At 40.8% G+C, this 27,849-nt stretch overlaps 2 protein-coding genes across 15 annotated transcripts in view; both read left to right on the top strand.

Moving 5' to 3' along the window:
• Positions 1–19,412, top strand: part of LOC119018170 (activating transcription factor 7 interacting protein) — a 31,741-nt gene extending 12,329 nt beyond the window's left edge. For 2 of the 8 annotated variants that reach the window (XM_037095653.1, XM_037095662.1), the window contains exons 2-12: positions 5,449–5,501; positions 6,388–6,918; positions 7,084–7,543; positions 8,308–8,489; positions 8,596–8,733; positions 8,903–8,974; positions 9,065–9,138; positions 10,631–10,695; positions 11,761–12,423; positions 14,536–14,799; positions 14,973–17,614. In XM_037095653.1, coding sequence (XP_036951548.1) covers positions 6,394–6,918; positions 7,084–7,543; positions 8,308–8,489; positions 8,596–8,733; positions 8,903–8,974; positions 9,065–9,138; positions 10,631–10,695; positions 11,761–12,423; positions 14,536–14,799; positions 14,973–16,510 — 3,981 coding nt within the window. In that variant the 5' untranslated portion in view covers positions 5,449–5,501; positions 6,388–6,393 and the 3' untranslated portion in view covers positions 16,511–17,614. Of the gene's footprint in view, positions 1–1,329; positions 1,394–5,448; positions 5,502–6,387; positions 6,919–7,083; positions 7,544–8,307; positions 8,490–8,595; positions 8,734–8,902; positions 8,975–9,064; positions 9,139–10,630; positions 10,696–11,760; positions 12,424–14,535; positions 14,800–14,972; positions 17,615–17,650; positions 17,753–17,867; positions 17,949–18,088; positions 18,172–18,506 lie in introns of those variants that run through there. The other 6 variants (XM_037095693.1, XM_037095685.1, XM_037095644.1 and 3 more) reach the window with 6 other exon arrangements.
• A 3,333-nt stretch (positions 19,413–22,745) lies between these two features.
• The window catches only part of grin2bb (glutamate receptor, ionotropic, N-methyl D-aspartate 2B, genome duplicate b), a 105,680-nt gene continuing 100,576 nt past the window's right edge, over positions 22,746–27,849 (top strand). For 4 of the 7 annotated variants that reach the window (XM_037099398.1, XM_037099453.1, XM_037099444.1 and 1 more), the window contains exons 1-2: positions 22,746–22,876; positions 24,175–24,335. The gene's annotated coding sequence lies outside the window, so the exon portion shown is untranslated. The other 3 variants (XM_037099425.1, XM_037099406.1, XM_037099416.1) reach the window with 3 other exon arrangements.

Raw genomic sequence — 27,849 nt, 5'->3', positions numbered from 1 at the left:
CTGTTGTTTAAAAAAAGATGCCTCCTGGACATAGTGTTTTTTCTAGTTTGTTCCGATCAAAACCCACTCTCCAATAGTGGGAGATCGAGGGGTATAAGAGAAAATCACAGAGTCTGGTCCAGTCAATTTCATTTTTTCTGGGAAGTCAAAAATAGAGATTCTCCAAAGCTTGTGTCATGTTTTTTTTTAAAGTGGAAACACAGGGAAGAGCAATAGACATTCGAGGAAGAGGCTACAGTGTGTCGCGAGATGTGTTTTGAGGGATAAAGTAGGATCCAATTTCTGTGGTGTTTTAACAAACAGAACACTAAAGCGAACTATAAAACTTATCAATTCCATAGATTTAGCCCAGTTCATGATGGCTCAGCCCTCTGCATGAACTACAAGAGAGCTGATATGTGCGATCACATTACATCCTGCGTACGGTCCTCATGTCTTCCACAAAGGTCAGATCATTTAGAGGACTGTAGTAGGCTGACGCTAACCATGCACTCAGCTCAGTGGAAGCAAGTGCTCGGACTACTGCACATGCGTATGTGAGCAGTTTAGATATAATCTATCAAAATTTCAGGGGAGAGGCCAGAGGAAAGGTTTTATTTAAGCTATGTCAAAGTTTCTAATTTTGTCTTTTGTTTGACTGGTGAAAATAAACCAATATAGCACCATCATAAAAAAGTAAGTGAGAAACTTTATATACATACAAGTTTCTCACGTTAAAAATATGGAACTATAATAAAGGTCAAGCTCTGCACTCAAGTTGTATTTCTGTGTGTTACAGTCATGTCCTTGACCTTATTTTTTGTTATTAAGCTTTCTTTGCCTATGGTGTTATTTTAGAGAGAAGGGTCCCCCCTGCCCCCTGTCAGAATGGTTTAGTCCGTGCTGGCTGTAGATTTCCATACTGTGGACTAGTTTGTGCTAGAGTTGGGGGATGGGTGTTGCTTAGCAACAGTCTGTGCAGTGTACTTCCTCTCTGTCTGTGCGCTGCTAGCTAGGGTTGGTTTTGATAATCACCACACTGTACATCAAAATGTTGCTGGCATAAGATGTCATTTGTGTGCATTTGTGACACTTGCAAATATATCATGGAGTCTAGGAGTGTCATCAGAGAGAATTAGAAAATTATCTTTTTTTTTTCCTTTCATAGTGTCAATTACAGCAGAATGCTGTGTCAGGGGCATTGGACTAAGCTTCCTTTTAAAGGCTTTGATTATAGGCTCTTGTTAGCCACACACCCTTTTATAGAACATACCCCTGCAAGGAACAAGATGGACGAGTCCTAACTGAGCCCCTCCTCTTTTCTTTTATGTTCTGCTGCTGGCCTCTCAGTCGCTCCCTGTTCTCACAATCAACAAATACATGGAAGGCCTCAATCCCACGCATCCTGCTAAAGGTGGACATTTCTTTGCTTTTAAAGCATGTTTGATATTTCTCTCAATAGTTTAGTTCTAACTCAGCTTTTTTCTCATTGCAGCTTTGCACTCTTCTCAAGGTTATCTCTGGCTTCTATTAGAGGGTTCTATGCTAGTTGAAGACACATTTTTGGCTTATTGCTTGTTTGTTTTGTTTTGTTTTTTTTAAAGGGAAACATTCATTTCATACATTCTGTCAGTGCCAAGGAGTTTGCTGTAAAGTTTCTCTAGCTTTAGCTGATCAAAAGCGCCGGTAGAGCCATTTTGTTACCTGCAACACTGCGCGCGATAACCGGTAGCATGCTAGTTCTTAAACATCGCCTGTTCTTGGTCATGCTTGTAACTTTGAGCTCAGTCACGAAACTTAACTTGAAGGTGCATGTTCTGCATCAATACACATTTAAGCCTTTGCATTCATATATTTATAGTGCTGTCAACATATATGTAGTTGTGTGATATAAATCCTGTCTGTATGTGAATCTTGCAGGTGTCATGCAGCTAAAGCATTACGAACAATCATTTTTTTTGTATTTATTTGTTTTGTCTTGATGTAGCTTTGTCTTGCTGCATATCAAACCTGCTGGATTGTGTTTATTCAAACATATATTCAATTAATACCAGTCTTGTTTTAATGTACCATGGCAGGTCAAATGGTGGGAGGACTGTTGTTGTGGCAAAAAGCTTGGGACAGAATTTGGGTATCCTCTCATCATACCGAACATGAAATAATTGTATAAGTAGTTTTTCTGTTTTGAAACAACATGTAAGAGTTGGAGTGCGCCTACGAAATTGCTGCTTGAATTTATTTTTTTATTCACCTAAAGTGGCCCTGCAAAGCTCTGCCAACTGTTAGAGTGGATATTTCTACTGAACTTGCTTGTTGCTCTTTATTTTTTCATGCTGCACTGGGGTTTACTCACGGACTGTACAGTGTGTAGATAAAACGTTTCGGTGTTTTAATGAAGCATCATGATGCGTTTTTTGGTGTTGCCATCACAGAGTGCCAGAGCATAGCTGGTAATGGTAGACAAAGGTTTGGAAATCAATCTGTGTGTTGGATAGAAACCCATTTAAAAAAAATGCTCTCATTTCCATCAGTTGAGACATACATGCTAATGGAGAAGAATAATACTCCATTAAAAACATGTATCACAGTGGATGCTGTTCTAGGGGGGCTAACTTGCTTTGCCAAAATGCAGATACTTGATGATACTTACTATGAACTATATCTCTGAAATGGCTTGTACTTTGAGTTTGTAATCAGTTTTCTTATCATCTTCAGAACAGCCTTGAATCATGTTTGTCAAGATTTAATGCAGAGTATGTGATAATGTTGAAATATGGTTGCATCGTCAACATTTTAACCTTTGTCATGAAGGAAAATGTTTTCATGTTCCTCTTATATGGGAGATGGGAATGCTACGTTTTTCTTGTTTGCTTGGCACCAGAGAGGCTTAAACTGTCGCAGACAGTTGCAGACTGAGATTAGTTGGAGAGACTTGCATGTCTAGTTTGAGTTACTGCCACTTTACAACATTGGTCCAGCAGCAAAATAGCTACTCACCTGGTGTTGAAACAGAGGTTTGCAGAGGAAGAGCTCTGAGACAAAAAGCACTTGTTTTGCAACTTGAGAGAAAGGAAGTTGTCTTAAACCAGAGCGAAGGTAGACAATCTTTCCTTGTCTTCTGTTTTTGATGCCCCCAGCTCAGCACAAAGGCATTTGGGAAAACTTCTTGTTGTATGGTAGCCTAGTTACCAAAGCTAGACTGAGAAGACAGTCTAACAATGAACACAGTCAATTGAAGCAATTAAAAAATAAATGAATAAAAAATAATAAAAGTAAACGTATTATAGAAATGTGCTGGTGATTATGTAAGCTGTCTTCTGTGCATTGAAATTAGAGCAAGTCAGACTGACTCGATTGACTCCTGTCAAACTTATCATCAGTAGAGTTGTGTGAAAGTGAAGATGCATCAATTATTTCAAAGGATAATGGGAATAAATGTGTAGTGTCAGCAGTCATTGCGTAGTGTCACAGGAAACAAGCATGACATGCATAAAACATCATTGGGTTTATATTCAGACTCATGCATTTTCACCTTAGACATATTAATTTGTCTGGGCAAGGCTTAAAATGAATATTCTTAAGTGTAAAAGAAGCTTTTCTGAGAATTTAAGCACCAGTGCCTTTTTTATCTTTGTTAGAAATTATTTTTAGTTTTCAGAGACCTGATTGGAGGCGTGCATTAACTGCCACACCTATATCTGAGCATTCTCATCTGACACTTGAAGTGAGTGTAAGATTCAGACTCACTCACAGTAGCAACAGATAACCCTATTACTAAATTGAACTGATAAGCTGAATGAGTTGATCTTCATATAATGTATTTAGAGATTTAAAGAAAGAAAAAAAAACTTTTTTATTATGTTAAAGTTTGGCTAACTAAACACTTTTTAACAAAGTTTATATAATAAAATTTCTTGCTGAAGCCTCCGGCTGATGAGAAAATCCATATGAAGCAGGATGGTACTCCAACCAGATTTGTATGATAGAGAATCCTGTTCAGCTAGCTAGTGAGAGCTCAGTCTGGCAGCAAACAGCAGAGCTGGTGGCCATTTTGAGTTTCTGAACTGAATCCAGGCGCAGTAAATGAGGCCGTAGGATGGGGGAGGGGATATTATGCTCTGCGCAGTGTGCAATAACATTGGAATGTGAATTGTACTGGTGATCGTGCTTGCACTTTACATCGCTCTTTACTTTACATCCTTGCTTTTGACATGATGCTTTTTTACGGTTAAATTCAAAGCAGTTATGCTGAAATATCTTTCCACAGAAGTTTGTCATTGCTGATATGACAGCAGAGCAGGAATGGCTCATAGTGCGTATGCGCCAGCATCTCAGTGTGCTGCATGAGCTTTAAAGTGTAAAGTATACACTTAGTCCCTGTCAGTCATCTGAGTGATTGTTGCTTTTTCCATCGCACATGTAAAAGCTTGCTAAGTTGTAAAGTACACATAGTTAAATTAAACAAATCCTTTTCAGATGGCCCTGTCTGTTGCAGTCTTTAAGGTTAACAGTGTAGTAATAGTAAAGCTAACCAATTTTACAGTGTCAAACTGAAGCCGCTTATTTCTTTCACCAAATAAGATTGAAAGATAATGTCAGTATAGTAACTGGTTTTATCTGATCTATCCATATGCTTCAACTGACAGACACATTTGTCTACATGCAATATCTTCTATCTGAACATGTCTGCTTTTGTCATGGCTGCAGATTCATGAGCTGAAATACAGGTCGGAGAAGTTGTTAGTGTTAATGGCTCTTCCCTCTCTGTCCACGGTTCTGGAACGAGCCCCTAGCTTGTTTTGAATGTTTTTCTTCTTGGCCTCTTTGTGTGCTTTGGTTAGAATTTCACGTATCTAACTGGGTTCTGTTAGCCTGCTGTCTTGCTTGCAAACAGCTTTTTAGTTGTTATACTGCATTGTTGATATAAGTTTGGATCGAGCTTTATCTCTGTCACTCAATGTCTTAGTTGTTAAGGCTACAGCAGAAACATCTCAAAATTGCTAAGACTGCAACAAAAATGATTTTACACAAAGAAAAAATTAGATAAAGGAGAAAATTAATTTTGTAAAGCTTTGTTGGCAAAGAACAGTATTATTGTATTGACAAAATGATGGGTGCTATCAGTGTCCTTTACATGTTCAGGTCCTGATGGGGGGTCTGTTGTATGGTGTGATTTAATTTCATCAATTGTTAATAAATGTGGATATATACGTAATTGTCATCAACAAAATTTTACTTCCAGTGTTAAGAGATTTGCTGTGACCCCCAGAAAAAAATTCTTCCTTTGGAGCCAAGGGCTCAGTTACAGCTCGAGGGATGGAGACAGACAGCTTAATTCAGTGGAGCGAAATTTAGGGTTACAGTTTGATTTGCATGGCCTGTGGTTTTTACCCAAAGTTGATGTTATATTCGCAATTTGAAGCTATGATATAAAATTGACTTAAAAAATACATCTCTTTTTTTCCTCAGATTGCCGAAGAATTCTGTGGTAAATCCATGAGCAGGAACCTTTCGGTTTGAAGGTGAGTTATTCATTCATGATTAATTTAGTGTGTACACTGCATTTTACATAATATTGTAGCACATTTCTTGTTTGCTACTGAATGTAAAATGAGAATTCTACTGCAGCACACAAGTAATTGCTTTTTTGTTTGACTTCTAGAGACAGATGATAAAAGCATCACATACATATAAATGAATACATAAAAAACATGACAACTAGCTTGAACATTGTGACGTGTGCAACAATCAGAACTGTGTACGGTCAATCTTTCATGCTTTACATAGCCTCTTTACTGCTGCCAACACAGCCTCAGTTTGCCTCTTCTGATTTGTTGAGGGTTGAGCCAATAGGAACGTGGGGGGATGGGAAGACGCTGGGTTGCTGCTGTTGTTAACTTAACTGCCATTTCTGAATCGGGGCTCAGGTAAACATGAAATCCTTGGGTTAATCAGAAAATTTAAGATAAAGGGAATTTGTTAGAGCAGTTCAAGCTTTTCTGACTGACATGCAAAATGCAGTCTGACATACTGAGCTGCACCCAGACTTTTTAGGACAGACAACATTGTGTAATCAGGCAGTATGGATCTGTCTGATTTAGCTTTGATACTGAGTCAAATTTGTAAGGAAACAGGCTGTTAGGGAACATTTTGGCATGCAGATCTCTATGAAAGAAGAACCTTCTAGAAAAGAACAAGCAAGAAAGCCATGGGGCTCTCCATTGACCTCTAGTGGTTTCCCTGAAACTCTGCAGCCCTTTCTTTGCTGTGCAGTACGCAATGGCCAGGACAGGTTCATAAGCGGACAGTGACTGTGCATTCTAGCAGCTGTCATTGTGGTTTTATAGATCTTTCCTCGACTCATCATGCCTTTTTCATAGCATCTAATCTCTCCTTGTCACTCCACAGGCAGCAATGGAAGTTGTTGTGACAGAGGAGAAGAAGAAGATTTTCCGTGCTAGGAAAACTATGAAGATCAGTGATCGACAGCAACTTGAGAGTCTTCACAGCACCTTGTTGACAGCGGCCCCAGCTCTGTCTGAGGCACCTTCGCCACCTCTGATGAACGGCACTCACAAAGAGGATGGACAAAAAGTGGCGGACAAGGAGCAAAACAACATTTCGGACTCTAACTCACCCCCCGCTACATCCCCTGCCTCTCTGGCCTCTCTCAGCTCTCCTGCTCCGTTCCTGTCCCTAAATCTGTCCCCTTCCCCTGCTTCTTCACAAAGCCCAAAAGCAAAGGATGAAACTTCTCCAACATCACCATTCCACTCTCTTAACTTTGAACTGAAAAAGATGCAGGACGAAGACGATGATGACGAGAAAAAAGGTTCTTCACCGTCTTCTCCAAAGGAGTCAGTTACACAAGCATCAACAGAATCTAAGGACAATAAGGAAAAAGATGCAGAGATGAACTCAGAGGAGAAAAAGAAAGAGGTAAAACTTAGAGATTGTCACAAACTTTCACTCTTTAAGATCGACCATGAACCAACTGGATTTATATTGGATTTGTTCAGACTGTGAGGGTTGATGCTGAAATGTTAATAGATTGAGATTCCAAAGATGTTTAATTATTTTTTGTTTAATTACGCTCTTCCTTAGGCTGAAAAAACTGCAACAAAGGATTCAGCTGTGGATTCGGCAAAGGATTCCTCTAAAGATTCAGATCCATGTTCATCTGCGGCTCCTCCAGTAACTGACTGCACAGAACCAATGGAGACAGAAAATGACACTATAAAGGCCAAGGACTCAGAGGCCTCCACAGCTAAAATAATAGATGAAAATCCCTCTTCCCCGAAATGTACCACTTCCACTTTTCCACCATGTCCTTCTTCATCTCGTCCAGCATCGTCCTCTAGTGTGGATGTAAATCAAGAAAAGAAAGTCAAATTGGAAAACAAAGAAGAGGAGAAAGAAAAAGAGGATGTGAAGAAGGGATCACTAAAAAATGAGGCGAAGATGGAGGTCAATACAGTGAAAGTAGAGACCAAAGAGATTAAAACTGAAGATGGTAAAACCACAAAACCATCTCGGCCGTCATCCACTCCACCATCCAGTACAGGTATGAGAGAGTATACTTTATGTCTGATAGCTTTACGATGACTACTCCCCATTGATAAAGTATTGACTCAAATATCAATTCTGGGCAGATGAATATCCTGCAGGCCCCAATATGGGTCAAACTGCAAAGATTTTGTCAAAAATATGCCCTATTGAGGTCATGTCACTAAATGAGACTCTACATAGGACCTCCAAAGTTACAGAAGATATTATGCAAGTTGAAACATGTGACATAAAATTCTACTTTAAGATTCATAAAGTCATATTTTGCAGATCTGTAAGTTTTATAAATAAAATCGAGAGGATAATGAGAACACATTCAAGTTGTATTAAATGGTTAATCTGTAGCAATTAACCTTATTGCTACAGATTAACCATTTAATACAACTTGAGGGGTGTGCTTGCAGAATAGCAAAGCATAAAATATGATTTTAAACAGGCCAGACCATCCCAAGGTACTAAAACTTTTTAAGCTTTTGGAGGGAAGTGTAGATCTGTGCTTAAGCTCTTTTTTTAGCTACACATCCAGTGTAAAGTTCAGTATAAAGATAATTGGACTTATGTCTCTGGAATTATGCCAACTAGTTTTCCTAGTCAAAAGTGAAACTGAAAGATGCAAGATGCATGTTCTTTCAATCCTCCTTCAACTGAGATTGACTTAGTCCTCAAACAGAAGAGTGCAAGTAGGCAAAGAATGCATTAAAGATTAAGGAGAATGAATGACACACATAGGGTACAAACCTGACATGGTCTTTGTTTCCCAAGTAGTGCAAGAGGACAAGGGCTCAACCTCGGGACTGAAGCGCACTTTATCAGAAGGTAATGACAAAGAAGAACAAACCATAAAAAGAGACGGCAAGAGACCCAAAGTGGAACGTGAGGAACTGGAGGCACAACTGGAACTTAAAATCACTGCAAAAGCTGGCAGTCACCATAAACTTGAAAAGGTTGGTATTAAACTATCCTGTTGACCAGAATGTTTCCAAAAAGTCTCTGCTTTGTGCACATGGATATTGAACATGTCATACTAAACTCTGTTTTGCACCTTTTTAGATTGTGCAACAGCTGGTAGATGAACGGTTGAGAGCCTTGCAGGCGACCATTTTTGACCAACATTTCGAAGAGCTGAAGGACAGAGTGGACAAGATCGACTGTGCCAATAAACACCAAACTGCAATTAACACACTCCAAGTAAGGAGATGCTGATCTTGTAATGTAATTTTTTTATAACAAGAACACATGCAGCCTTTTAAGATGCTTTTTTGCTGGTTTAGAAGTATGTAGTCAAGGAGCAGCTAATTCCAGTTATATAAGGATGGCACACATCTCAAGGACACTTCTCTGTCTGCTATTTGTTTAGGCCAAGATAGCGCGGCTAGCAAAAAAGTTTGGGGAGGCCAATCAGGCGTCAGAGAACAAGAAGAAAAATGAGGTAAGAAATTGTTGCAGGCTAAAATCTTTGTACCTATATAAGTGGTGTTGCTTCAACATTTTCTGACAACATGTCGTCTGATTCTTGCAGGCGCTTGCTGCTGCTGCCGCCGCCGCCGCTGCTGCTAAGGCTGCAACTGTCACAAACACCCCTCAAGCTCAACGGTAAGTGTGTCCATGCCTAAAACTTTACAATATGTTTTATTTTTATTAAACAATTAAGCAGTGAAGTTTTCAGAGTTTTTTGGGAGTGATTTTTATCACTTATCTGCAGGCTCACAAGTGTGCCAGATCATTTCATCATGTGACAAAAATATTGTGAATTATCAAATTTGACAGCATAAATGTATTTAAACAGCAGTCTGCACTTTGGTATTTTGTGTGAATATAATTTGGCCTTTGTATGAACGTGACAATACCGGACTGACGCCAGTACAACATACAAAGCCGTTCACAGCGTGAATAGTTGACATTGTCCCAGGTTGCTATCTGTAATCACTAGAGACTGATTTTAAAACTAATGGACAGAATAAAAGACTCCTTCCCTCCTCCAAATCCATACCTTTATGGAAACCATGAGTCCATGTCCCTTGTTCGGTTTGTCAGAACTTAAACAAACTCTTAACTTCACTCGAAACATTTCCTAAGACTGGTTTGGAATAAACAAACGCACGTGCCAGTCTGTGTTTTGCACCTGCAAAGTAACCCCGCACGGGTCCAGGTCCTGAGTCTTGTGACGTTCAACAATGTGAAGCCTGAGCGTTTTCTCCAGGCAGTGCAGAGTGTAGTTAAAACTGCACCTCTCCTCCCAACAGCGTGCTGCGTCGACAGACAGTTGAGCCGCAGCCTGTGGTTCCCAAAGAGAGAGTAGAGCCCTCTGTTGGTGAGACTGCTGCACTGTCTGTCAAGGAGAAGGAAGAAGCAGAAATGAAGGAGGACAAGAACAAAGACATGTTACGTCATATTGCCATGGCAAACAAGTTGGCAGAATTCAGTGAAGGACACTGCAGAGCAGACATCAAACTCCGCCCAATCACTTCCCAATTGGAGAAAGTGCTGTACCACAACTGCAGAAGAAGCTCAGGGAATCCCAGACATGACCGCTACGCATCCTACATATTCCGCTACCTGGTCCCTTATGATGACTACTGTGACTGGGTCGCAAAGGTCAATTATGTTGGATTAATGGGCAAAGATGCGCTGCCAACAAACTTAAGAAGGGCAATAAGGATGTACATTGATCATCGATTCCCTATGCTGTCATGTGACAGCTGGAGGGAGATTCGCGACGTTATCAATGAAATACTGCGAGTGAAGAGAAGACCAGAATTCTTTCGAGAATATGATGAAAGAACTAATGTCCCACTCTGACAGTCTTGTGTTACAGGAACAGAAGCATACTGGGACAATTGTCATTATGCATCAATGAAACTATCAAAACATTTTGTCCACATAGCACTACTCACATACTGACGAATGCTTTAATTAAAACTCTGACATGTACTTTATGAGCTGGAATCTTAAGTTGTTCAATGATGACTGTATAAAATTGAATAAAACTAAATGTTAGTATCATTAGACATTGTCGTCTTCCTGTTGTGGACACATATAGCTCTAAGTGTGAACAGCTCTAAGCATAAGCAATCTTTCTAAACAGGCTAGTCCGGACTTCCATGGAGCTAAAGCAGACTCCAACAACTGTTTCTTCGTCCAACACAGCTGGTGAGTAGCAGGATTTTCTTTATGCTGGATGTTGTGTTGGTCTTGTCCTTTTAGAGCTGTGAGCAGTGTCACCTCCCAACAACCAAATTGTGGTTTGTCATTTGTTCATGTGGTTCTGTCTTGATGCTTTGGTTTCCTTCCACAGTACAAAGAAAGTTTTTTTGTTTTTTTTTTGTTTTTTTTTATAGATATCAAAACTAGTAATGGTTGATGCAACCACTGATGCTACCTGGTCCCCTTGCTCAAAGTCAATGGGTTTCTTGAATTATGTATTTGGTTGAATACCTGAAATAAACTCTGTGGTGATCATATTTACACATTTTTTTCTATGACACACAATACATAATTTTATGTCACATAAATTCATTTTAAAACACTTAAAAGTCATAAAAATGGTGGTTGCTAAAAAGTGGCTCAATGAGACTATTTAAGTTGTCATCATGATGAACATTGAGAAATTAACCTTAATGACTCTGTTTGCACAAACAAATGATGGCTATAATGACAACCAAGATGCCTCTGTTTTTTTGCACTCTTCGAGTAAAGACGTATTAGTTACACACAAAATGTTGTTCAATAGAACATGCTCACAGTGGCCATTATCCTCTCTTCGTGGTCAGTTTATAGTTTCAACACTCCCAGATTAATCAGCAACTGAAAAGAAAAATGGATAGTGAAAATAAATGAATGTGTCCAAGATGTGTGATGATGAATCAGAATGTATTCATGCCTTTCCTTTCATATTGTGTATAACTATTCAGTGGAGATGTTATGTAGGAGGGGGTTGAATGTTAATGTTAGCTGTTGTCTAACAGTTGTCAGATACAAGATTACTTGCATGCTGTGCAAAATGTACTTTACTGTTCAGTTGCTGATCAATTAGAACACTGAAATCTCAACAATTAGTCCCTTAGTAATTGCAACCTGGAACAGAACTGTGCAATATTTGAGCTTCCTATCCTGACATCAGAGGAAAATGGCCACTGTGTGAGTGTGGTCCATGAAAACCTCAGTAAAATGTCCAATCACATTCTATAACATGCAATTATTTCCTGTTTTCCTCAGCAGCTCCACTCATGTCAGCTCAGTTAGTTCCCACCGCTGCTCAAGTCACAACACCCACCTCCACTACCATGGTGACACAGGCCCCCATCCTCCAGCTGATCACCTCCACCTCTAATGCTGTCTCCAGCTTGGCCACTGGCATCACCACTCAGAGTCCAACGGGCACCCTGCTCCTGAAGACGGCCTCTGGCAGTAGCATGATGACTACCGGCCAGCCGCTGCTTATCCAGCTGCCTTTATCAATGGCTAACGGCCAGGCGGGAACACTGGTCAACATCCCTGTTTCGTCTTTGTCAGCAGCCAGCTCGCTCAACAAGGTCAAAACCACCTCAACTGCTACTTTCATACTCAAGCCCGCTCCTGCCATCACCACAGCACCGGTCTCTGTGCCAGCTGCTGCCACCGCCCCAGCGATGCAGGCCTCCACTGGCCAGATGTCATCTACCCAGATCTCTCTTGCACGCGCTGTGTACCAGGGGGGAGCTGGAGGGATAACTACACCCAATGCAGGAGTATCAGTGACCACAGCCAGGACGCCAGCTCAGTCTGTCTCAGTAGCAGGAGCTATGTCTTCAGCCTCCTCACCTGCAACTTCTGGGCCAGCAGCAACAGGTTCCACTGCTCCAGGACCACCACAAGGGACGTCTCTGACATCAAAGACAGGTAAGGGTACTTGACTGAACAAGGCTGTTGTCTTTAGAGGTATTCAAAATGTCATATCACAACATATGACATTTAAATGTTTATTACCATTGCTTAAACAACAATGTGCCTATCTGTGCTATTTGTTTGTCATCTTACTACACATAATCAGTAGGGCTGTAACGATACACCAAACTCACGATTCGGTTTGTATTGCGGTTTTTGACCCACAATTCGATACAAACCTCAATTTAAAAAAAATAAATAAATAATTAAATTAAACATTTTATTTATGTAACATTTCAATCACTTATGTTTATGATACTCATCTGATAGCGTCAGAGGCGCAGTATTGGCAAACTGAACCAGTGTGAATGGATGAGCCGACTGCGTGTATGGAGGGCGTGTCTATCTGATGGTCTGTTAACTGCACCTCACTCAACTAAATAAAGAGAAATGTCCCACAAAACAACGTTACAGAACCAAACTTTGGCAATTTATATGAGGAAAAAAATATAGCAGCTGTACATGGAGAAGCGTCTGTCCTCCCGCCCGTCCTCCTGTCTGTCCTACTAACTACTCGTCACATTTCTGCCTGAAAAACAGCGTCAAAAAATTTTAACTCATCAAGTGTTTATGATGAAAATAAATCTCCACAATGGTCAGCCCTCCGGACCGAGACTTCAGTGAACTTTCCCCTGGAAAACAGCCTCCGTCCTCACGAGTGACAGTCAGACATCGACCTGTTTACTGATGGCGATTATGTAATTTACTTTCCATCATGACGTGTACCGTCACGTCTCTTAAGGAGCCACAGTGCCGGTTTTCTGTGTGAATTACACAGCGGTTCGTCTTTACTCCCGCGGTGCTTCACTCTGTATGAATGACCAACGGCGGAGAACTGGCGAACCACTGCTATGGTGTTAATGCGGCGTCTCTGTGTGAAAGGGGCTACTTATAGCTCATAGGGCTGGATCTGGACTGGAAGTTGTGTCGCGATTCTGCCTTCTCACATTTCAAGACAGGTTTGTGGATTGAGTGTCGCAATTTCAGTTTTTATATGTGTGTCCTTACAGCCCTAACAATCAGATCATTGTCCTGACCAGAGGCTATTTCAGAAAGCAGGCACAATATTTTTTTCCTTGTTAGATGTGACCCATCTATTACAGGTCTAAAGTTTTTGCAATGCAACCTCAGTCTGAACAGTCATATCACAGTTTATGTGACTTGAATGCAACCCACGCGCCTAAACTGAGAGTCTTGTGCAAAAAGTAAAAGTAGCCCTACAAAATGAAATTTTATATTACACCTGTCTGTGTGTAGCCATTCACGGCACAATCCCACCAATCATGCCTCTAACTCTATATCCACACATACACCTTCATACAGATGTAGGAGCCATTGCTCCACAAAAAGCCTTAGTTAAAACTTTGGCTCTCTTTCTTCTCTTACTCATTATCATCTGTTAAAGAATTGGCTGGCTCTCTGCTTACATCAACGAATGTGGGTCAGTTCAGGACTGTGATCTGTTCACACTGGAATGTTTTATTAGCCACTGCGAACTAGGGCTTTTGGGGAAATTTCTTAACTTATTTCCTCTTATCAGTATACAGATGTTCAAGTACAATCATTTATATTTTTTACCTCTGTTTTCCAAGTGTAAGATGGGGAGTAACAGCAATATCAAGAGATGTCAGCTACTGAAGAACGTGAACACTATTAATTTTCAGTAATCATGGCTGCTAATGAAAACATTCAAGGTCACGATCAATGGTGTTTTGATAAAGGAAGGGAAGGGAACATATATTTGCACTAACTTTGTTGAATGAAAAAATTCAATACCGCTGTTACTTGACTTTTCCTAAAAGTGTCTGTATTTTAATTTAGAATAGTTTTTATATAAATTGCACAAAAGACAAATAGAATATGATATGTTTTACCTATTTCGGCCATAAGCGGTCATATTGACCACACATCATTTCGTAGGGTTTCATTGTTACATTTTTTTTCACGTGGTTTGCTACTTCATTGTCTCTCTTGTCTCTAACTTTGTTAGCGGTCTCCAGCTGTGCTTTTTTGCTAATTTGTTTGTAAGTTAATCATTATATTGTTGTACTCGTTATTATTGATTAGTTGTGATTGATATGTCTGCGATGGAGTCAAGCCCTCACATCAAAAAGGAAAGGACGGAGAAGAATTTGAATACTGCCGAAGCCCTGAAGATGTTTCACAACTTGGACAGTGATGATTCTGATGGAGATGGGGATCTATCCGACCTCGGAAATGAAAGCGATCTTTCCTGGGTACATGAGACCACCTCCTCAGAGAGTGACTCAGAGTGTCTACCGAGGAAAAAAAGATGGCTTTCCCCGGCGGCTACGGCTCAAAGCGCTCAAGGTGAGCTCTGCTGCCTTGCGCTGCCCTGTGCTAAGTTATAGCCTGGGCTATTGACTTATTCTGCCAATTCTATTCTTATTTATGAATATTATTATTATTATTATTATTATTATTATTATTATTATTATTATTATTATTAGGCTATTATCATGAGGCTATTATTGTTTTTCTAGGCCTCCCCGAACCAGCTCTTGAGCCCACTGGAGTGCTCAGCCCACCACTGGTGTCATCTCAGCTGAAGGCAGCTGTGGAAAAGGGGAAGGATGGGACGGTGTGGTTGGTCCTTCAGCCAGACGGACTTCCAGGATCGAGGCAGATGCAAAATGGCCTAACGGAAGCTGCTGGCCCCACAGCGCACGCAAAGAGCAACGTCAAGGATGCGCTCTCTGCCTTTCTGTGTCTGTTTGATGATGGCATGCTGAAGCACATTAGGGACTGCACTGTAGCTGAGGCTCATCGGGACCGCCGCAACAGCTCATGGGACCTGACAGTGGCTGAACTCAAAGCGTTTATAGCGCTGTTGTATGTCCGTGGCGCGCAGTGCGCCAAAAATATCGAATTCGACAGTATGTGGTCTGAGGAATGGGGCTTTCCGTTTTTCAGACAAACGATGGCAAGAAATCGCTTCAGGGATATAATGAGGTTCCTGCGCTTTGACAAGAAGGAGACCCGGCGTGTGCGTTTGCAGGATGATAAGTTTGCCCTGGTGCGGGCCACTTGGGACCAGTTTATCCAGAACAGTATAGCCTGCTACAAACCCGGCATCAACATCACAATTGCTGAGCAGCTGTTCCCCACAAAGGCCCGCTGCAAGTTCACCCAGTATATGGGGAATAAGCCCGATAAATTTGGCATCAAATTTTGGTTGGCTGCAGATGTCAACTCCAAATACATGGTGAACGGGTCTCCATATCTGGGGAAGGAGGAGACACAGAGCGCAGGTCAGATTGTGGGTGAGAGTGTGGCACTGAGTCTGGCGGAGCCATTCCTTGGGAAGGGAAGAAACATTACCACAGGCGATTTCTTCACGTCCCTAAAACTGGCCACCGCCTTACAAGCAAAGAATACCAGCCTGGTTGGCACCATGGGCAAACAAAAACGGGAGTTGCCCCCTTCCGTGAAACAGCAAGCAGAGCTGTTCAGCACAAAGGTGCTGAAGTGTGGTGATGCGACTCTGACTGTGTACCAGGGAAAGCCAAGGAAGAATGTCTGCATCCTGAGCACCATGCACACAGGTGTTGGCACCTTTAGTGGGGCAAAGGCAAAGCCAGAATCTTTGATGTACCACAACGGCACGAAGCATGGCGTGGACGTCCTGGACCAGATGGCGAGGGCATACTCCGTCAAAGGCGGTACGCAAAGATGGCCAGTGGCAGTCTTCTATAACATCCTCGACCTGGCTGGGATCAATGCCCACATCTTATTCAAGGAGTGCACCAGCAACAAGATAACCCGGAGGAAATTCCTACAGCAACTGGCAGAGGAGCTGAGGGCTGAACACATGGAGGGGAAAGCGGCAGCGCGGCAGTTGGCACAAGGTGGGCCGAAGTGGATGCAACCAATGCAGCAGGCACAGAAACGGAGGCAGTGCCAGGTCCGAAAGGGCTGCAAACAGAACAAAACATCAGACACTTGCAGCAAATGCCACAGGCATGTGTGTGGCAGTTGTGCGAGGAGAGCGGCGGTTATCTGCATAGAGTGTGACCAGTGATCACAACAGTATTGTCCCTAAAAGTACCTATCTGTACTTGATGTAATTAGTCTATAACATTTGTATTATATAATTGTATGTTGTTTTATTGTTCTATTGCCTAAACATCTTTCTTGGCTCTTTTTTTCATTTTGTTTTATATCAGCTTGTTTCCAGCTTTTTTCGATTCTTCTTTTTTTTTTATTACGTATTAAGTGCTACAATATAATGTTTCATAATCAAATAACATACTTTTGTTAATTTTCTTGTTCTGAGTTTTGTGTAAATATATGCAATAATTACAGTTTACTATGTACCATGACATGAATATTGATGAATGTATAATTAAACTTGTTAAAATGTACATTTTGGTGTTATTTCGTTTTTACATAAAAAATATCACGACACAATGAATCACTCATCACTCATCTGGGTATTTACACGAGAGATTAAAGAGTTTAAAATCTAGTGGTCCACATGACTGCTTGCAGCCATTCTAGTAGTTTTGGAGTTCTGGCCCTTCTAGTGTTTATCTGGAGGAAAGAATAATGTAAAGGTGGATGTTTGACTATAGCCCTATTTGCACAGGACTAGTATTACCTGGGGACCTCATGTGATTTAGTAATTTCACCCCACCACGTCTGTGTTTTGTGTGGCGCATTTGCATGGGATAAGCAAAGTCTGTTTTCACTCAAATTCACTGACATTATCCCCTGGATATGATGTCAAGGCTCTGTGTAACCTCTGTAAATGACAGAGATGATGATTCGGATGGAACTAATAATATCACATGACTTCCGTGTTTGGTGAAATATGATAGGTAATTTGTGGTGGAATTTTTACTTTATAAATGACGGAGATGACGGATTCGCACTGGATGAAGATCACAGACGATCTCCACAATTATCACAAATTACTAGAGGTCCCCAGGTAATACTAGTTCCATGCGAATAGGGCTTTTGTTCGGTAAATTGTGCCGAGGTCCAGCTCAGTTTATTGTATTCCGTGTCTGCATACCATATATACTTCATATCAGACCCTAAGAAATCCACTTGGCGTACTGTGGTCTGCAAATTGTGTAGATGAGAATCTGAACCTCCCAATGTGAAGAGTTGTGAGGGGTTTTATTATTCAAATTGACATTTTTGTCTCTTTTATCAGATAACCAAGCTACAGGATCCACCACCGCCAAAGCAACAGCCCCAGGGGCACGACCCAAGGGCTCCGTCATCGATCTCACTGAGGACGATGATGATGTACAAGGTAAAGTTTTACCGATTCAACAAAATACATTTGTTTGTTTTTGCAACCATAAATCTAATCGATATTGTACTAAAATGAATCCTTTAGCCTAATTGCTTTGTACTTTGTTCTCCAGTGACAGGAGTGAAGAATCCTACTGCCATTGCAACGCCCACAGCAGTCCAGCGTCCTCACCCAGTCGTCAGCGTTCCCAACAGTAAGCCCAACACAATGTATTGTTGGCATGAGATGTTGATTTTGTGCATGCACAGTGATAACATGTGTATACGTTGTGAGTTTTACATCTTTATTACCCGTGTAATTTTTCTCAATATTTCTCATGTGCCCTGTCCTCAGGTGCAGGAGCGAGGTTGTCGCCACAAAGCAATCAGACCTCTTCAAGCAATCCACAGTTGACAGTCCACCACCGCCCCCCACTGGTGAGGATGTAGAACTGCATTCAATATGTTTTGGACAGCTGTGGTTATGTTCTTCTACAACTTAACTGTTAAGTCTTGCATAATTCGGTTTGCATTTTGATATAACATGCAAAATCTGAAGACTTTATGCTGACAAGGCGACCAATGGCAGTTATCCTTTCCTGCTAGACAGGATTTTTACTGTTAAGGAATTTGTGATTTTTTTTTTTTTTTTTTGCATCTCAGCTTTTTAAAAACTTTCTCTGTAACCTTATTTAGACACACTTTTCTATAATAATGATTTATGGCTGCTTTTAAATCATTCAGGAAATGCTGAACAGTTCTCTTTGTTACAGGACTCTCCACTGAAATCCCGTGCTGTAACCACTAGTACGCCTACCCGGGGTACCAGCATGGCGTTGCCCCCTCTCCCATCTGCACCTGCACCCCCACGCTTACCCCCGGAGGCTGAGCGGACGTCACTTCCACAGCAGCCTCAGTTGAAGCTGGTGCCAAGTCAGACCGGTATAGTGCTGTCCTGGTGTGTGGCAGAGACTGATCGGACCTGTGCGGCTGTAGAAAGCTATCACCTGTATGCCTTCCATCAAGACAACTCAAGCAGTAATGCATCACAGCAGCACTGGAAGAAGATTGGGGAGGTGAAGGCCCTGCCGCTGCCTATGGCCTGCACACTGACCCAGTTCCAGTCTGGCTCCACGTATCATTTTGCAGTCCGAGCCAAAGACATCTATGGACGCTTTGGCTCTTTCTGTGAACCTCAGTGCACAAATGTCATCAGTTCCAACTCTGGCTGAGCAGCTATGAATGGACTTTTTTTTCTGCATTTGAAAGTTCGTGAGTTCTTTTTTTCGTGTTAGGAACTCAAAGATTGTGCGTTGAACACTTACAGTATCTGTAAATATCTCTCTGCATAACAACTGGACTTCTGACTGACTTGGAAAACTGAAGTGGTAAACAGTTGGTTCTCTCTGGTTATTGTATGTAATGTATTTTTTTGTGATTTAAGCTGTTGTAAAAAAATTACCTTGCCCCTCCACCAAGTCAGATATTTATGTTGTCGACTCCTGTTACTCAGACCCAGATGTCTTTTGCTTTACTTGAGAATACATGACAAAATTAAAAGTGTAAACTCAGAATTGCACAGAAATGTATAAATGTGTGGTAGAAACTGAATGATAACTTTTGTAAATTTTGTCTGGCAACCAGACTTTGAAACAAACTCAATAAAAGGTTTTATTAAAGTCTTGGCTTACTTAGTTTATTTCCTGTTCTTCGATTCATAGATCGTTATTTAGAGATACGACCAATCTACCACCTTGAATACAACAGTGAGAAACCCAATAGGTTACAGTGAATGTCCCATGTTTTACCCACTCAAATGGGTGTCACATACTTGGCACTGAAGCACAGAATGCTTTTTATCTCTCTCGCATGGTGTTCTGCATATTCCGGCTGAGCTGCAGCTTTTTTTCTCCTCAGAAATCTCACTGCCACGGCACACATCAGGCAGCCTATCATGAACCACACCAGCAATGACATTGAAGGTTTCCTGTACAAGTGTGTGCAAACGCAAAAGTGATCAAGTTGGCCGTAAGACATGAAACACATTTAAAAAAACGCAGAGAAAAATCAGCTTGGCAAATGTTTTTGAGGATGGAAACACAGATGCGTTTGTTAGACCTCACTGACTTGGTGGATTCAAGACCACCTCAACTGAGACCAAGTCAAGAAGAAGACCAAAGTATATCAAGACCGAAACAAGACCAACAGTTTGAAGGATTGCGACCAAGCCAAAGACAAGGCAGGGTGAGACAATTCAGACCAAGACCAGAGTGACACCCACAGTGCATGCATGCATGCATCTCAAAGAAGCTGAGTATCATGGGAAAATTGTTTTAAATTAATTCATAAAGTTTTTATCTTTAATTATTGTGATAATATAGTGATTTTTGTATGTAGGAATTTTACTCATTTTACACAAAGGCAAAGGAGTCAAAATCTACTTCAACACGCCTTTGTGCCGGTTTACCATCGACCTCACACAACAGAATTTTTTGTCTAAAAAAGGTTTTCTGGTACCTTTCTTCCCTTAAAAACAATAATCGAGAACTGCATATAACAAACAATGATTCAATCATCATATCTCTGCAGTTGTTTTGATTGGCCTTGAAAGAGAATCCTCTTTGTCTGAAACCAAGACAAGAGCGAGTAAAAATCCGGTCGATTCCGAGAAGAGACCAAGAACTTAAAAAAGTGGTCTTGAGACAAAGACAGATTTAGAGTACTACGACACTACTGCACACAGATCACAAGAGAACATCGGTGTTAAACATAGTAGTCAATACTTCATTTGTTGTTTCAGCTGCAGGATTAGAGGCGAATGCGTCAAGTGCATTGGTTAGCATGAAGCAAGAAGACCTGCAGCACTTGATTTGAAGCAGGCAACCACTAAAAGCAAAATTCACAAATGGCTCTGTCTCTCATCGTTTTGCTTGTCAAGTATTAAACACGGGACGGAACTTCACCAGGGGACATGAAGAGGTGGTGGAAACACACAGGGCACAACAAAACCAGTTAAAAAACTGGCTACAGGAGGGCCTGGTTCAGAGCTCATTTGTGAAGACTGGGTTGAGGGGAACTGGTCTCAGGGAGCTTGGATCTAAGACTGCTGTCCCTGTAGAGCTGGGCAGGAGAGGTTGCCACAAAGAACTAAGAGAGATTCAGACAAAGCATCGACTACAGGAAAATGAACCAGGTATTGACACAAAGTAACGCACATACTGACTGTGGAGGGAGAAACAGTGTTCTGTAGAGCTGACACAATTTGAGGGACCTGAATGCTGAAGACAGGAGCTGATAGGTAGCTGAAGTTACCAAGCTGTACATTAGACCAAGCTAACTGCAACGGAAGCAAGACAGATAGTGGCAACTGGATGACTGCCAGGGAGGTGTCTAGTCAACTACAGACGTAGCTGACTGGATGACTGAAGGTGTATCCTGTATGGCTCTGGAACAGTTGATGGTGATGAGATTTGTTTATTGGGTACTGAAGAGACAAACCCGGGTCCAAAGGTGCTGCCTCGATGTAAACCCCGGAAGACAACAAAGCTGGAGCTCACTGCCTGATCCCAGAGGCAGCCCTGCCAGAGCTCTCTAGCTCCGTGCAGACCAACTTGTAGACGTTCTGCTGACATTTTTCACCCCTCAGTGTTCCAGGTTGTCCATCCCTTCAGTGACCCCAAGGACTTGCGGGTGGACACTAGCAGTGAATGAGGCCGGGACTCCATAAGTAAGAGTCTGGAGGCCAGAGGGACTGCAGCTTTTGCAGTTGTGAGCGACAACAATCAGTTTAACAATCACTTTAGATTTGAGAGTAGCAGTGCAGAGTTCGTCCTGCTCGTTGCACCATGGACCAACTCTTTTATCTTTAAGGGTATGAGAAATTGCTCATCTAGTTCAATGGTGTGAAGCAGAGACGGATCCATTTAGGTCACTGCCTTTCACCTGATTCCGATGGTCTCATTTACTGGAGTAAGTTTAACATGGTACTGGTTCAGCACACTTGTCATGACTGAGCTGCTAACAATGCTGTCAGTCACCAGTGAGGGGAGCTCTGTGGATATAACCTACTGATTTGTTCAGTTGCATGATTCAGTTGTCAACTCCCTTCACTGACGACACAGTTGCCGTGTCCCAATTCAGGGTCTGCATCCTTCGAAGGACCTGGCCTTTGAGGTCTTTGAAGGCGAGTCAGAGAGACCTTGGAGGGCCGCGTCAACCATTGTTAAATGGGACGGTCTGACCATGGGAGCATTTCCTGTTTGCGTCACCAGATGTTCCCACCCTTACGTCACGATTTCTGCTGCCCAGGCCGGCGAAAGCATCAATCTATGCCACGCGATGTTGCCATTTTCTTTCTTTCTTTCTTTCTTTCTTATTTTCTTTCCTTTTCCAGCACACAAAGAATCTTGGGATATGGGAGGCTGCGAAGGACAGTAGCGGTGCATCCTCCAAAAACCTTATCACATGACTTTTAATGTAGATTTTAAACCTTTAATTACTAACTTTATGACCTATAATTGTGACTTTTCATCTCATCATTTTGACTCATTTCATAACCATCCATAAGAGATTTCAGAATTTTGATTGTCTTTATCTTATAACTTATAATCATGACTTGCTATCCTCTAATTTTAAATTTTTATCTCAGTATCTTACCATAATTTAGACTTATTTAATCATTTTGACTGTCTTTGTCTTATAACTCATAATTATGACTTCTCGGTTCATAATTCTATTTTTTTTTAACTTACAACTTATAGTTCTGACTTTTTTTTATCTATTAATTTTAGCTTTTTATTTCAATAGTTTTAAAATTTTATAACTTATAATTATGACTTTTGTTCTAATGATTTTAACATTCAATTTAGGCATTTTACTGTTTAATAATATAAATTTATTATTATTATCATCTAATTTTGCCATTTTATCTACATACACATGTATTTCCTTTTTTCCTCAAGGCTATATTTTGGTCATCTGTCCTTTACAAGCAGAAGTGGACCACAGTGTTGGTCCATTTGATTCAACCAACAGCAGTAGCTCACACATTGTACCATTTTATGATGTTGAACAGGGTAATTTAGATCATTTCCTACTGTCCCACAGGGACAGCCCTTCATTTGAGGTTAACATTAACAACATGGTAAGTGAGTTTTCTTCTGTCTGTCCATAACGTCACATTAATATATACAGTTAACTAAGAAAATAAGTTAATTAAAGTTAGCTAAACGAGTTAGCAAGTAGTTAGCCTTAGCTCAGAGAAAGTAGGACGTTTGGTTGAAGATATTTGTCTTAAGAAAACATCAAATTCTGTGTCCTGGTTTACAAATTTTATTTGATAAAGGAAATACAAATGAAGTCATTTCGAGGTTAATGTTATATCGCCACAGCCAAAGGTGAACTACAGACGGTTCAGAAGAAACATTATTTAGTCAACAATGTCAATACTTTTGATAGCTAGCTTAGCGTTAAATTAGCAAAGTGATGAATCTACTGTATGAAACATGAGGTCAGTGGCGTCATACGTTTTCAAGTCAAAAAGTACCAAAGACCACATTAAATAAAGCACTTAGTTACAAATATAAGTTCCTTGTGAAAATGTTAAAAGTGTTGTATCTGTAGTAACCTTATAAGAAGCCTCCTGTGGACAGGTGTTGTAAATTAGCAGTTACAGCACATTATGTTCCTCTTACGTCCATGTTAATAAACCAAAGTTTAAGTTACAAACTGACTTTTTGTCATGTAGAATGGTCCCTGTTACAGTCATGCCAGGCCGTATTTTTGTATTTTTACTGTAGACACATGAACATTTCGACAAGTTGTATCCTCATAATATCCCCTATAGGTTTCAGATGTTGATGGAACTTAATCTGGGAAATACAAATGAATGTTGCTAGATGTTGCTGGACAATAATGATGTACTTTATGGATTATATGGATTTTTTAAACCAATATTGCTAACTATTAATTACCTGCATATTGATAGGGAAGAGGAGGACTTAACAGTTTTGTATTTAAGAAAAAAAAAAGAAAAAGAAAAATCCTAAACTGTTATCCAGTTTGTGCATTACAGGGGTAAGGAAAAGTAGGAGCATTTGGAAAACCAAGATTTAGTGAGCAGAGATGGAGGATCTATCAGAGTCTTTTGATGCTGCACACATTAGGTCCATGAGAGCAGTCGGGTCTCATATTTTCATCTCAATTTATCAGCTATAACTTCACTGATATGATTTAATTGCTAATAATATAAATATCCCAATATTGGTGATGATTGCCTGATATATATCTTGTCTTATCCATCCTGGAAAACCTACTCCACAGGACAGAATTGTTGGTCTTAGGATCCCAGTTTGACAGATGACAGATTTATCAGTATGTATTTATGAACTTTAAGCCTCCATCTCCATCTATCCATTAATTTGTTTTCTTCCACTTATCCAGGGTCAGGTTGTGGTGGCAGCAGGCTAAGCAGGGTATTACAGGCATCCCTCTGCCCAACAACTCTTTCCAGCTCCTCCTTCGGGATCCTGCAGCATTCACAGGCCAGATGAGATATGTAATCCCTCCATCAATTTAAGGGTCTGCCCCAGGGTCTCCTCCAGGTTTGTCTAATACACCATTAATCAGCAGGGAATGAGTACCTTGCCTAGAATTGGGACTCTGGGACTCCCTCCTTGGGAGTGTAATACTGGCGAGCATCTGGTGGCCAGGCTATAGCTCCATGGAGTCACCACACTGTGGACCCATCGCCAGGTGACCCCTGGCTTCACAGAGTGGCTCAAAGTGCTTAAAGCAGTGATCAAAATTTTCAGGATAAACAACATTTGACAATGTCTTAGAACAGGCTGTTTTGGGATGACATGTGATCATGGCTGCAGGAGTTTAGCCACCACTATGCTGATAGAAACAAATTCTCAATAGACATAATAACAACAATGATTTTAGATGAGAAAAAATGTCTTTTAGAAGAATAAATTTCCTTATGCGTCCATTTTAAAATGATATTCTTTACGTAACTAATCTCTAACTACTCCTCAATGTGAACTATTTTGCTACTTCTTTATTTAGGGGATTGTTGAGAGCTATTCACCAACTACAATGAATTAATCTTGCAGTTACAGAGGGCATTAGAAGTTTGCAAGAAATGAACACTTTGACTAAGAATAATTTCCTTCACATAATCCTTTTTTAAACTATATGTATCCAAATAAATTTCCCCCAAAGTATATTTACAGTGTGTAAAACATTCACAAGGAGATCAAGCAACAATTTCCTTAGACAGCAGAATTATACAAAAACCTTGATACAAACAAACAATCAAGCCGACAACCATAAAGGATCCGTTAATTTGTTTACTTTGTTTACTTTAAGTATGGACATGACTGTCGTACATAAGAAACCCATTAGACCACAGTTTAATAAATCTTAGTTATTTTATCCAACACAAATATTTCATTAACTATGTCCGTCCATTTCTCATTGTGGAGGATTCAAAAAGCAGTCAGTGCCTCATGATGTTTTTTTCTTCTTTCTTCATTTTTTTTTTTTTAGATACACTACAACACCAAATAAACACTTGTTAAAGAGGTAAATTTTAAACAGTATTTTCATATTGAAAAAATGGCCTCTATTTATATCTCATCTTCACAGTGTAACAACAGAGGGAGCCGTTGCGTCTTTAGTGAAACAGTTTTCATGACAATTGTTGCAGCAGCCCTCCTTCACTGTAGCATCTATCTAATTTACAATCCTATAGAGGGACCCACCTCCACATCTCTCTCTCTCTCTCTCTCTCTCTCTCTCTCTCTGGAGGAGGGGGAGGAGAGCAAGTGAGCGCAGTTTGAGTTGTGCTCTGCGCTCCATGCCAGCCAGAGGTGTGTTTCGGCTCCACGCTCTGTATCTCTGGGTAGCAGCAGCACCCCATCATGCAGCCAGCCTGAGTGCCATGTCTCACAGCTGTGTTGGCAAAGGGTTACAGCTCATCTGAAGGGAAGGTAGCAGCTTGCTTTGAGGAGGACAGAAGATAAAAGAAGACTGACCAGTTTCAGAGAGAGGGGGGATATAACTGACAGCCCCCCCCTCCCTCGCCTCACTAAACAGAGCAAAAACGGAAGGCTTTGGAGTATTCAATTTTTTCTTTCGTTTTATATTTTTCTTATTCCTCATCGCGGTGCTGGGAGGTGCTTCATCTTTTCATATAGTCTCTCTCTCCATCATTTGCCTCCTCATCTATTTCTCTATCTATTTGGTGTATAATTTCCTCTATTTATGAGTGAGAGAAAAGAGAAAGAAGGGAGGAGTTTTCTTTTAATTTTTGTCGTTTCTTTCCTCCTCTCCACTCTTCCCCTCCTTTCACCAAACCACATCATACCTGTCGGTCCCTCTTTGCCATTTCATTTCTGACTGCTGCTGCCATCACTTCATTTTTTTACCCATCCTATTCCTCTTTCTGTTTCTAACATCTGATGTTATATGAACTTGGATGAATTTTCTTCAAAGACAACTAAAAAAACTCCTCATGAATGACTCTTTTTTTTCCCTTTTCCTTCTCTTTTGGTCCCTCCACACCCATTTTCTTTGCATCACACTCTTGCGGGATTCTTAAATGTTACTCTAGGTAGGTTAACTATCGTTTAGTGTCTGTCTATCTGTCTGTCTGTGTGTATTTGTGTGTGCTTTACGTATACATAAAACACACATTAACACACACATGCACTCGCACACTAAACTATGCCTAAAAGATCAGCATTCAGTGAATCGATATTGGTCTGGTCTCGCACGGTTTTTGCACCCTCCTCCTCATCTGTTCTCATCATGGCAAAGTGCACCCATTTTTAATTGTTGTCTTTGAGAAATTACTTTTTAACTGTCCACATGTCACGTCCCCTTTTCCATCTGATAAAGATATTTGTTTTGCAACCTGTTGCGATGCAACAAGGGAAGAAAAATTAAGTTTAGTCCTGTGGGAGAATGAAATTAAGTTTTCTTGACTCTTCCTTTTATTTTCGATCATAATTTGGCAAAGTTGGGACTGTTAAGTCTAAACTAAATGATATTCTCTTCATGTGTTGAGCTGCATTCAAAGTTTGGAGCTAATGGCCACCTCAAGTCATTGAGAGTATATCCCATTTCATGCTTGATTTGTGCTCATTCTCATTCTACCAGTCCATCAGCAGCCATTAGTTCTTTTACAGCCTCTCTGCCCCCTCTCGCACAACCCTCCCGACACAGCCACACACACACACACACACACACACACACACACACACAATCTTAAACCCCCAAACAGGCTCCTTATTAGCATCAAAATATTTCTCAGAATTTAATCCTTGAGCTCCTGCATGTTTTTTCGATTTTCCCTACCCTCTCTTCGATCAGTTTTCGCACAGAACTGGCCATTTTTCATTCCTGAAGCCCTCCACTTGTCTTCATTCTCATCTTCTGTGAGGCAAGAAAGACCGGTTGGCATTAGTTGGATGTTGAACAGTGGATTAAGTGGGTAATGCCTTGCAGTGGATTTTGAGGTGTGTTAGACAGAGTGCAGGCTGTAGGTAGAGACAGACTGATAGACAGATAAGAAATAGATAGAACTCAACACCCATCTCATCTCTACCCCTCTTTTCTGCTCTGTCTCATTTTCCTCCTTTCTTTACGTTGTGTTTGACGCTTCGTCTCTACTTCTTACTGCCACACCTTTTTTGGGAGCGCTGGTTTAATCATTACCACTGCTAGACTGTAAGTTTCTAGCCTATATATGCGTGGACATCTACCCTGAAATTGACTGTGGGCTTACGTTGAAAAATTACACCCAGTAGCGTAGGCCCACACCAGACCAGCCGCTCTAATCTCCGTTTTCCCCTCATGGACTGATAAAGTGGCTTGATAAACACCGCTGTCTTGATTGTTCTGAGAGTGGGATGTCATCATGAAGGAATATGAAGGACCACTTGTTTTGCTCTGTCTTTGCTTTTGTGTCTCAACTCTGCTCCTCTGTAAAACATCTCCACTACAGTCTATAAATTATGTGTTACAGAAAAGAGTTAATTAGGTGAGTAGTGAATGAATATAGCACTCACTTACCTTTCGCAACTGAGTGTATGCACATGCATGAACAGT

The sequence above is a fragment of the Acanthopagrus latus genome, chromosome 1 (genome assembly GCF_904848185.1).
Source record: "Acanthopagrus latus isolate v.2019 chromosome 1, fAcaLat1.1, whole genome shotgun sequence".
In the NCBI taxonomy this organism is placed as follows: Eukaryota; Metazoa; Chordata; class Actinopteri; order Spariformes; family Sparidae; genus Acanthopagrus; species Acanthopagrus latus.
Note: the sequence above shows the minus strand (reverse complement) of the source record. Positions and strands in the feature narration are given on the sequence as shown.